This window comes from Schistocerca serialis, chromosome 3 (assembly GCF_023864345.2).
Source record: "Schistocerca serialis cubense isolate TAMUIC-IGC-003099 chromosome 3, iqSchSeri2.2, whole genome shotgun sequence".
Taxonomy (NCBI): Eukaryota; Metazoa; Arthropoda; class Insecta; order Orthoptera; family Acrididae; genus Schistocerca; species Schistocerca serialis.
The window spans coordinates 539,605,101-539,618,687 of NC_064640.1; the positions used below are offsets into that span (position 1 = coordinate 539,605,101).

At 35.6% G+C, this 13,587-nt stretch overlaps 1 protein-coding gene across 4 annotated transcripts in view; it reads right to left on the minus strand.

The window, feature by feature from the left end:
• Positions 1–13,587, minus strand: part of LOC126470415 (uncharacterized) — a 462,727-nt gene that overhangs the window by 7,395 nt on the left and 441,745 nt on the right. For all 4 annotated transcript variants that reach the window (XR_007586176.1, XR_007586177.1, XR_007586175.1 and 1 more), the window contains one exon: positions 1,392–1,499. Coding sequence is in view for 1 of the 4 variants with exons in the window: in XM_050098269.1 (XP_049954226.1) it covers positions 1,392–1,499 (108 nt within the window). In the remaining 3 variants the exon portion in view is untranslated. The remainder of the gene's footprint in view (positions 1–1,391; positions 1,500–13,587) is intronic.

The window sequence follows — 13,587 nt, forward strand, 5'->3', positions numbered from 1 at the left end:
TTTTGTTGCTATGACACACATAATTGTTATGTTGTTAACATTGGCAACAAGAGTAAATATTCCATAGTAACCAAAGTCAGACAAGTTTCAACAATCAGAAAAGAGCTACATTAAAGTATCTGATTATTACTCAACAAACATAATTAACGTAGTGATAGATTATGCAGTACTATCGATATGCCATCCTACATCTGGTGAACCCGTTGTTACAGGGAAACAACACAGCTTCTCCAGCTGGCAGGTCATATGAGCCCATAAGCCAGCCAATTTAGGGCCAAGTGGCCACTGGTCTAGTCTCACTTCTGTCTGCAAATGAATGTGTTCATCTCCGCCACCAGATAAAGTACCGACAATGCCTCTGCAGTTCACTGATTATTCTTTGAGTTGTGCATGTTACATCTGGACCTGCTTGAGATCTGTGTATACAGACATCAGACTACTGCTGTTATGTTCTACTTTGATGGACTGTGATACCATTTGGCTAAGTGATTAATTTTCACATCGCCTATGAGTGGTTTCCACTGCCAAAATTAAAGTGTGTTACTGTTGATTGTTTTTATTTGTAGTCTCAAAAATTCAAAGCATTCGTAACACTTATGAGCGATACATCATATTTTTGTTTGGGTGTAATAAACAAGTGTTAATAAATGACTTTTCAGATCTAAATGGGGGACTACAAAAATAAGGTGTCACAACAAGTAACCTACATGTGTCCTACAAAAATTAATACTAATGTACCATGATTTGATAATGAGAGGTACTTCCTCAAAATCATGTTCAATATCTGTCTTGACTGCTGACTTTGATGCATACCCTGCTACTCCATTGAATTTGTTTGTCTTTGCATCTGGATATGCTTGGCTGTGCATTAGGGAACAAATGAAGATGACTATTTATACTGCCAACACATGGACTCTTGGTTTTCCCTTATTTCCTTTCAAGCTCTTAGTTTCAAATAGGAAAACAGCTGCAAAAATGCTGTGTATCATATAAGCATGCAATGTCTGTTAGAATATTTTTAAATAATTTTTTGTATCTCTCAAAGTTTTCATTGATAACTTGATACACTCTCATGAAACAACATACTGATACTGAGAGCAGATCTGTGGCCGTCATTACATCAACGTAATGTAATGGGGGCTGACAATTTACCTTGTTGGTAGCAAGGCAAGACATTTACAAAAAATGCTGCTACTATCACACAGGCACTGGTAACTCAAGACAGTTCTACGGATGCTAGATGCTACAGTATAATCGGAAAAATAGAGGGCAAAGTTGGTGCATTAATGACTAGTAAAAACACACTTCACAAATGAAATGTTTATGCTAAACTGTTTACATGCTTTGTATAAAGATATGAGGGACAAGTTTGCTGATTCAGAAATGCTTACCATGAAAATAACAAGAGAGGTATCTTTGTATCGCTTCCTTATTTCCTCTGCTGCATCTTCTTGTCTGTAAGGACCATTCTGGCACTGCATCGAATTTTAGACGTTTAGCTGAAAAGGCATATCCAGTGATTTTCTTCTACAGGAGACCAACGTTGTATACATGCAAAAATCTTTACTTTACCTCTGTTACCAGCTTAATTAACAATCATAAATAATAACAAGAATAATATTATTTAGCTCAGACTGAGGTATTCCTGAAGCAGAAACAATTACAACAATTCCACTGGCAAAATAATAAGTTATGCTACTGAGAATAACAATAGCAGCTAAAATATAAAAATAATACTAAAATAATAATAACAAGAGCAATAATAATAATAATAAACAACCCCGTGGAGGCCCGGGAAAAGAATAGGCCTCCGGTATGTTCTGCCAGTCGTAAAAGGCGACGAAAAGAACAAACCACTAATAGGGCTAACCTCCCTTTTAGTGTGATTAGTTGGTTCAGGACAGAACTAGAGAAGCCTCGGACAAGCGCCGTCATGGTCGGGGACGACGCTTGAACCCTATGCCCGCCCACAATGGTAATGACACTGCTAGCCAACTGGAAAATGATTCAAATCCAAATAGAGGTGTTTTGCAGGATATGCTTCCTGCAACCACCCTAGAAGGAAAACAAAGACAGAGAATGAGATGGTCAGATGAAGTTAATCGACACCTCATGTTCTGTTATTACCAAGCAACAAACCTAGGAACCAACACAACTGGATACAGATCACAAGTATACACAACATTTATTACCAGATACCCAGAATTAAAATTTTCAACAGAACAACGACTAGCTGATCAGATCCGTGTAATAATCAAAAATAACAGGATACCCTAGTCAGAATTAGAAAACATCAAACAACAAGTACAACAAATAGTGGAACAAAATAATGTGCAATCAGAAGAAGAAGAAAATACAGTAATGGACTCAAACATCCCAGAGCAAACAAACAAAGAACAACACGCATCAATTAAACAGTCAGAGGAAAACGAAATCTTAAGACAGCCACCAGAACAAGCACAAGTAGAACACGAAGTGACACACATGTTAGATATAGAAGAAAAATTTCAGCTGACATATATAGAATACAAAGACACAAATACAGACATTAGATCATTCTTGCATAGACCACCAAATAACCCACAAGTCGAAACAACAATAAAAACTATCAACACAATCATACACAACAAAATAAATGAAAACATAACTATGGAAGAGTTACAACTACTGGTTTATATAGGAGCACTCGCTACACTAAATATACACACTAGGCAGAGATCAGAACCAACCAACACACAGAAGAAACCCACAAAACCAGCATGGCAACACACGCTACAGATCAGAATAGAAAAACTGAGAAAAGACATCGGACAGCTAACACAATTTATAAGAAATGAAATGTCAGAAAAAAAATGAAAAAGGTTAGGTAAAATCTCACAACAAGAAGTGATAGAGCAATTGGATGAAAAGAAGCAGAAATTACAAGCATTGGCCAGACAACTTAGGAGATACAAAAAAAATGAAAATAGAAGGAAACAAAACCAAACATTCAACACAAACCAAAAGAAATTTTACCAGACAATAGATAACACACACATTAAAATAGACAATCCACCAAACATAACAGACATGGAACACTTCTGGAGCAACATATGGTCAAACCCGGTACAACATAACAGGCATGCACGGTGGATACAAGCAGAAACAGATACGTACAAGATGATACCACAAATGCCTGAAGTGATAATTTTGCAACATGAAGTCACCCAAGCAATTAATTCTACTCACAATTGGAAAGCCCCTGGAAAAGATAAAATACCAAATTTCTGGCTAAAGAAATTCACCTCAACACATTCACATCTAACTAAATTATTTAACAGTTACATTGCAGACCCATACACATTCCCTGATACACTTACACATGGAATAACTTATCTGAAACCTAAAGATCAAGCAGACACAGCAAACCCAGCTAAATATCGCCCCATAACATGCCTACCAACAATATACAAAATATTAACTTCAGTCATTACACAGAAATTAATCACACGTACAACACAGAACAAAATTATAAATGAAGAACAAAAAGACTGTTGCAAAGGAGCACGAGGATGTAAAGAGCAACTGATAATAGATGCAGAGGTGACATATCAAGCTAAAACTAAACAAAGGTCACTACACTACGCATACATTGATTACCAAAAAGCTTTTGATAGTGTACCCCACTCATGGTTACTACAAATATTGGAAATATACAAAGTAGATCCTAAATTGATACAGTTCCTAAACATAGTAATGAAAAATTGGAAAACCACACTTAATATCCAAACAAATTCAAATAATATCACATCACAGCCAATACAGATTAAGCATGGAATATACCAAGGAGACTCATTAAGTCCTTTCTGGTTCTGCCTTGCTCTGAACCCACTATCCAACATGATAAATAATACAAATTATGGATACAATATTACTGGAACATACCCACACAAAATCACACATCTGCTATACATGGATGATCTAAAACTACTGGCAGCAACAAATCAACAACTCAACCAATTACTAAAGATAATAGAAGTATTCAACAATGATATAAATATGGCTTTTGGAACAGACAAATGTAAGAAAAATAGCATAATCAAGGGAAAACACACTAAACAAGAAGATTACATATTGGATAACCACAGCGACTGCATAGAAGCGATGGAAAAAATAGATGCCCATAAATATCTAGGATACAGACAAAAAATAGGAAGAGATAATACAAATATTAAAGAAGAACTAAAAGAAAAATATAGACAAAGACTAACAAAAATACTGAAAACAGAACTGACAGCAAGAAACAAGACAAAAGCTATAAATACTTATGCTATACTAATATTGACCCACTCATTTGGAGTAGTGAAATGGAGTAACACAGACCTAGAAGCACTCAATACACTTAGACAATCACAATGCCACAAATATAGAATACATCACATACATTCAGCAACAGAAAGATTCACATTAAGCAGAAAGGAAGGAGGAAGGGGATTTATCGACATAAAAAACCTACATTATGGACAGGTAGACAATTCAAGAAAATTCTTTATAGAACGAGCAGAAACTAGCAAAATACACAAAGCAATCACTCATATAAATACATCGGCTACACCACTGAAATTTCATAACCACTTTTACAACCCTCTAGATCACATAACATCAACAGATACGAAGAAAGTAAATTGGAAAAAGAAAACACTACATGGCAAGCACCCGTATCATCTAACACAGCCACACATCGATCAAGACGCATCCAACACATGGCTAAGAAAAGGTAATATATACAGTGAGACGGAAGGATTCATGATTGCAATATAGGACCAAACAATAAACACTAGATATTACAGCAAGCATATTATTAAAGATCTCAATACCACAACAGATAAATGCAGACTTTGCAAACAACAAATAGAAACAGTAGATCACATCACAAGTGGATATACAATACTAGCAAATACAGAATACCCCAGAAGACATGACAATGTAGCAAAAATAATACATCAACAGCTTGCCTTACAACATAAACTTATAAAACAACACATTCCCACATACAAGTATGCACCACAAAATGTAATGGAGAACGATGAATACAAATTATACTGGAACAGAACCATTATAACAGATAAAACAACACCACATAACAAACCTGACATCATACTCACCAATAAAAAGAAGAAATTAACATGACTAATCAAAATATCTATACCCAATACAACAAATATACAAAAGAAAACAGGAGAAAAAATTGAAAAATACATCCAACTGGCTGAGGAAGTCAAGGACATGTGGCATCAGGATAAAGTTGACATTATACCAATTATACTATCCACTACAGGAGTCATACCACACAATAGCCACCAGTACATCAATGCAATACAGCTACATCCAAACTTATATATACAACTACAGAAATCTGTAATTATTGACACTTGTTCATCTACCCGAAAGTTCCTAAATGCAATGTAACATATACCGTACAGTTAAAAGGAAGTCACGCTTGATCAAGGTCCGCATCACCTTCCATGTTTAACCAGACATAACGTCTGAGACAAGAAATAAATAATAATAATAATAATAATAATAAACCCCATGGAGGCCCGGGAAAAGAATAGGCCTCCAGTATGTTCTGCCAGTCATAAAAGGCGACGAAAAGAACAAACCACTAATAGGGCTAACCCCCCTTTTAGTGTGATTACTTGGTTCAGGACAGAACTAAAGAAGCCTCGGACAAACACCGTCATGGTCGGGGACGACGCTTGAACCCTATGCCCGCCCACAATGGTAACGACACTGCTAGCTAACTGGAAAATGATTTAAATCCTAATAGAGGTGTTTTGCAGGATATGCTTCCTGCAACCACCCTAGAAGGAAAACAAAGACAGAGGATGAGATGGTCAGATGAAGTTAATCGACACCTCATGTTCTGTTATTACCAAGCAACAACCCTAGGAACCAACACAACTGTATACAGATCACAAGTATACACAACATTTATTACCAGATACCCAGAATTAAAATTTTTAACAGAACAACGACTAGCTTATCAGATCCGTGTAATAATAAAAAATAACAGGATACCCCAGTCAGAATTAGATAACATCAAACAACATGTACAACAAATAGATAACACACACATTAAAATAGACAATCCACCAAGCATAACAGACATGGAACACTTCTGGAGCAACATATGGTCAAACCTGGTACAACATAACAGGCATGCACGGTGGATACAAGCAGAAACAGATATGTACAAGATGATACCACAAATGCCTGAAGTAATAATTTTGCAACATGAAGTCACCCAAGCAATTAATTCTACTCACAATTGGAAAGCCCCTGGAAAAGATAAAATACCAAATTTCTGGCTAAAGAAGTCACCTCAACACTTTCACATCTAACTAAATTATTTAACAGTTACATTGCAGACCCATACACATTCCCTGATACACTTACACATAGAATAACTTATCTAAAACCTAAAGATCAAGCAGACACAGCAAACCCAGCTAAATATCGCCCCATAACATGCCTACCAACAATATACAAAATATTAACTTCAATCATTACACAGAAATTAATAACACATACAACACAGAATAAAATTATAAATGAAGAACAAAATGGCTGTTGCAAAGGAGCACGAGGATGTAAAGAGCAACTGATAATAGATGCAGAGGTGATATATCAAGCTAAAACTAAACAAAGGTCGCTACACTACGCATACATTGATTACCAAAAAGCTTTTGATAGTCTACCCCACTCATGGTTACTACAAATATTGGAAATATACAAAGTAAATCCTAAATTGATACAGTTCCTAAACATAGTAATGAAACATTGGAAAACCACACTTAATATCCAAACAAATTCAAATAATATCACATCACAGCCAATACAGATTAAGTGTGGAATATACCAAGGAGACTCATTAAGTCCTTTCCGGTTCTGCCTTGCTCTGAACCCACTATCCAACATGATAAATAATACAAATTATGGATACAATATTACTGGAACATACCCACACAAAATCACACATCAGCTATACATGGATGATCTAAAACTACTGGCAGCAACAAATCAACAACTCAACCAATTACTAAAGATAACAGAAGTATTCAGCAATGATATAAATATGGCTTTTGGAACAGACAAATGTAAGAAAAATAGCATAGTCAAGGAAAACACACTAAACAAGAAGATTACATATTGGATAACCACAGCGACTGCATAGAAGCGATGGAAAAAACAGATGCCTATAAATATCTAGGATACAGACAAAAAATAGGAAGAGATAATACAAATATTAAAGAAGAACTAAAAGAAAAATATACACAAAGACTAACAAAAATACTGAAAACAGAACTGACAGCCAGAAACAAGACAAAAGCTATAAATACTTATGCTATACCAATATTGACCTACTCATTTGGAGTAGTGAAATGGAGTAACACAGACCTAGAAGCACTCAATACACTTAGACGATCACAATGCCACAAATATAGAATACATCACATACATTCAGCAACAGAAAGATTCACATTAAGCAGAAAGGAAGGAGGAAGGGGATTTATCGACATAAAAAACCTACATTATGGACAGGTAGACAATTTAAGAAAATTCTTTATAGAACGAGCAGAAACTAGCAAAATACACAAAGCAATCAATCATATAAATACATCGGCTACACCACTGAAATTTCATAACCACTTTTACAACCCTCTAGATCACATAACATCAACAGATACGAAGAAAGTAAATTGGAAAAAGAAAACACTACATGGCAAGCACCCGTATCATCTAACACAGTCACACATCGATCAAGACGCATCCAACACATGGCTAAGAAAAGGGAATATATACAGAGAGATGGAAGGATTCATGATTGCAATACAGGATCAAACAATAAACACCAGATATTACAGCAGGCATATTATTAAAGATCCCAATGCAACAACAGATAAATGCAGACTTTGCAAACAACAAATAGAAACAGTAGATCACATCACAAGCGGGTGTACACTACTAGCAAATACAGAATGCCCCAGAAGACATGACAATGTAGCAAAAATAATACATCAACAGCTTGCCTTACAACATAAACTTATAAAACAACACATTCCCACATACAAGTATGCACCACAAAATGTAATGGAGAACGATGAATACAAATTATACTGGAACAGAACCATTATAACAGATAAAACAACACCACATAACAAACCTGACATCATACTCACCAATAAAAAGAAGAAATTAACACAACTAATCGAAATATCCATACGCAATACAACAAATATACAAAAGAAAATAGGAGAAAAAATTGAAAAATACATCCAACTGGCTGAGGAAGTCAAGGACATGTGGCATCAGGATAAAGTTGACATTATACCAATTATACTATCCACTACAGGAGTCATACCACACAATATCCACCAGTACATCAATGCAATACAGCTACATGCAAACTTATATATACAACTACAGAAATCCGTAATTATTGATACATGTTCAATCACCCGAAAGTTCCTAAATGCAATATAACATATACTGTACAGTTATAAGGAAGTCACGCTTGATCACGGTCCACGTCACTTTCCATTTTTGACCAGACATAACGTCTGAGAAAATAAAGAAAGAAATAACAATAATAAACCCTGTGGAGGCCCGGGGGAAAGAATAGGACTCCGGTATGTTCTGCCAGTCATAAAAGGCGACGAAAAGAACAAACCACTAATAGGGCAAACCCCCCTTTTAGTGTGATTAGTTGGTTCAGGACTGAACTAAAAAAATGGTTCAAATGTCTCTGAGCACTATGGGATTCAACATCTTAGGTCATCAGTCCCCGAGAACTTAGAACTACTTAAACCTAACTAACCTAAGGACATCACACACATCCATGCCCAAGACAGAACTAAAGAAGCCTCGGACAAGTGTCGTCATGGTTGGGGACGACGCTTGAACCCTATGCCCGCCCACAATGGTAACGACACTGCTAGCCAACTCGAAAATGATTCAAATCCAAATAGAGGTGTTTTGCAGGATATGCTTCCTGCAACCACCCTAGAAGGAAAACAAAGACAGAGGATGAGATGGTCAGATGAAGTTAATCGAAACCTCATGTTCTGTTATTACCAAGCAACAAACCTAGGAACCAACACAACTGGATATAGATCACAAGTATACACAAAATTTATTATCAGATACCCAGAATTAAAATTTTTAACAGAACAACGACTAGCTGATCAGATCCGTGTAATAATCAAAAATGACAGGATAACCTAGTCAGAATTAGAAAATATCAAACAATAAATACAACAAATACTGGAACAAAATAATGTGCAATCAGAAGAAGAAGAAAATACAGTAATGGACTCAAACATCCCAGAGCAAACAAACAAAGAACAACACGCATCAATTAAACAATCAGAGGAAAATGAAATCTTAAGACATCCACCAGAACAAGCACAAATAGAACACGAAGTGACACACATGTTAGATATAGAAGAAAATTTCAGCTGACATATATAGAATACAAAGACACAAATATAGACATTAGACCATTCTTGCATAGACCGCCAAATAACCCACAAGTCGAAACAACAATAAAAACTATCAACACAATCATACACAACAAAATGAATGAAAACATAACTATGGAAGAGTTACAACTACTGGTTTATATAGGAGCACTCACTACACTAAATATACACACTAGGCAGAGATCAGAACCAACCAACACACAGAAGAAACCCACAAAACCAGCTTGGCAACACAGGCTACAGATCAGAATAGAAAACTGAGAAAAGACATCGGACAGCTAACACAATTTATAAGAAATGAAATGTCAGAAAAAAAAGAAAAAGGTTAGGTAAAATCTCACAACAAGAAGCAATAGAACAATTAGATGAAAAGAAGCAGAAATTACAAGCATTGGCCAAACGACTTAGAAGATACAAAAAAAGTGAAAATAGAAGGAAACAAAACCAAACATTCAACACAAACCAAAAGAAATTTTACCAGACAATAGATAACACACACATTAAAATAGACAATCCACCAAACATAACAGACATGGAACACTTCTGGAGCAACATATGGTCAAACCCGGTACAACATAACAGGCATGCACGGTGGATACAAGCAGAAACAGGTACGTACAAGATGATACCAAAAATGCCTGAAGTGATAATTTTGCAACATGAAGTCACCCAAGCAATTAATTCTACTCACAATAGGAAAGCCCCTGGAAAAGATAAAATACCAAATTTCTGGCTAAAGAAGTTCACCTCAACACATTCACATCTAACTAAATTATTTAACAGTTACATTGCAGACCCATACACATTCCCTGATACACTTACACATGGAATAACTTATCTGAAACCTAAAGATCAAGCAGACACAGCAAATCCAGCTAAATATCGCCCCATAACATGCCTACCAACAATATACAAAATATTAACTTCAGTCATTACATAGAAATTAATCACACATACAACACAGAACAAAATTATAAATGAAGAACAAAAAGACTGTTGCAAAGGAGCATGAGGATGTAAAGAGCAACTGATAATAGATGCAGAGGTGATATATCAAGCTAAAACTAAACAAAGGTCACTACACTACGCATACATTGATTACCAAAAAGCTTTTGATAGTGTACCCCACTCATGGTTACTACAAATATTGGAAATATACAAAGTAGATCCTAAATTGATACTGTTCCTAAACACAGTAATGAAAAATTGGAAAACCACACTTAATATCCAAACAAATTCAAATAATATCACATCACAGCCAATACGGATTAAGTGTGGAATATACCAAGGAGACTCATTAAGTCCTTTCTGGTTCTGCTTGCTCTGAACCCACTATCCAACATGATAAATAATACAAATTATGGATACAATATTACTGAAACATACCCACACAAAATCACACATCTGCTATACATGGATGATCTAAAACTACTGGCAGCAACAAATCAACAACTCAACCAATTACTAAAGATAACAGAAGTATTCAACAATGATATAAATATGGCTTTTGGAACAGACAAATGTAAGAAAAATAGCATAATCAAGGGAAAACACACTAAACAAGAAGATTACATATTGGATAACCACAGCGACTGCATAGAAGCGATGGAAAAGACAGATGCGTATAAATATCTAGGATACAGACAAAAAATAGGAAGAGATAATACAAATATTAAAGAAGAACTAAAAGAAAAATATAGACAAAGACTAACAAAAATACTGAAAACAGAACTGACAGCAAGAAACAAGACAAAAGCTATAAATACTTATGCTATACCAATGTTGACCTACTCATTTGGAGTAGTGAAATGGAGTAACACAGACCTAGAAGCACTCAATACACTTAGACGATCACAATGCCACAAATATAGAATACATCACATACATTCAGCAACTGAAAGATTGACATTAAGCAGAAAGGAAGGAGAAAGGGGATTTATCGACATAAAAAACCTACATTATGGATAGGTAGACAATTTAAGAAAAATCTTTATAGAACGAGCAGAAAGTAGCAAAATACACAAAGCAATCACTCATATAAATACATCGGCTACACCACTGCAATTTCATAACCACTTCTACAACCCTTTAGATCACATAACATCAACAGATACGAAGAAAGTAAATTGGAAAAAGAAAACACTACAATGCAAGCACCCGTATCATCTAACACAGCCACACATCGATCAAGACGCATCCAACACATGACTAAGAAAAGGCAATATATACAGTGAGATGGAAGGATTCATGATTGCAATACAGGATCAAACAATAAACACCAGACATTACAGCAGGCATATTATTAAAGATCCCAATGCAACAACAGATAAATGCAGACTTTGCAAACAACAAATAGAAACAGTAGCTCACATCACAAGCGGGTGTACACTACTAGCAAATACAGAATACCCCAGAAGACATGACAATGTAGCAAAAATAATACATCAACAGCTTGCCTTACAACATAAACTTATAAAACAACACGTTCCCACGTACATGTATGCACCACAAAATGTAATGGAGGATGATGAATACAAATTATACTGGAACAGAACCATTATAACAGATAAAACAACACCACATAACAAACCTGACATCATAATCACCAATAAAAAGAAGAAATTAACACAACTAATCGAAATATCCATACGCAATACAACAAATATACAAAAGAAAACAGGAGAAAAAATTGAAAAATACATCCAACTGGCTGAGGAAGTCAAGGACATGTGGCATCAGGATAAAGTTGACATTACACCAATTATACTATCAACTACAGGAGTCATACCACACAATATCCACCAGTACACCAATGCAATACAGCTACAGCCAAACTTATATATACAACTACAGAAATCCGTAATTATTGATACATGTTCAATTACCCAAAAGTTCCTAAATGCAATATAACATATACCGTACAGTTAAAAGGAAGTCACGCTTGATCAAGGTCCGGGTCACTTTCCATTTTAGACCAGACATAACGTCTGAGAAAAGAAAGAAAGAATAATAATAATAATAATAGTGATTGTGTAAAATGTTAATGTAAACATGAGGAAAGCTAATGAAGGGAGAAAATGGAGTTAGTAACATTTTGTATGAAATGAAAAGTTCGGAGTAGGTATTAAAATCCATCAAGAACAAATTAAAACTTCAAAGGTTCGCCGATGACATTGTAATTCTGTCAGAGACAGAAAAGGACTTGGAAGAGCAGTTGAATGGAATGGACAGTGTCTTAAAAGGAGGATATAAGATGAACATCAACAAAAGCAAAACGAGGATAATGGAATGTAGTCGAATTAAGTCGGGTGATGCTGAGGGAATTAGATTAGGAAATGAGACACTTAAAGTAGTAAAGAGTTTTGCTATTTGGGGAGCAAAATAACTGACGATGGTCGAAGTAGAGAGGATATAAAATGTAGACTGGCAATGGCAAGGAAATCTTTTCTGAAGAAGAGAAATTTGTTAACATTGAGTATAGATTTAAGTGTGAGGAAGTCGTTTCTGAAAGTATTTGTATGGAGCGTAGCCATGTATGGAGGTGAAACATGAATGATAAATAGTTTAGACAAGAAGAAAATAGAAGGTTTTCAAAATGTGGTGCTACAGGAGAATGCTGAAGATTAGATGGGTAGATCACATAACTAATGAGGAGGTATTGAACAGAATTGGGGAGAAGAGGAACTTGTGGGACAACTTGACTAGAAGAGGGGATCGGTTGGTAGGACATGTTCTGAGACATTGAGGGATCACCAATTTAGTATTGGAGGGCAGCGTGGAGGGTAAAAATCGTAGAGGAAGACCAAGAGATGAATACGCTAAGCAGATTCAGAAGGATATAGGCTGCAGTAAGTACTGGGAGATGAAGAAGATTGCACAGGATAGAGTAGCATGGAGAGCTGCATCAAACCAGTCTGAGGACTGAAGACCACAACAACAACAACAACAACAATGAAATGAATTACAGTTATACCATTTCAGGTATGGAGGTGTATCTTGTTCTGCAGCACCATCACAGACATTATGGTGCTTCGTAGAACACTTAAATTGAAAGAAAGGAAGA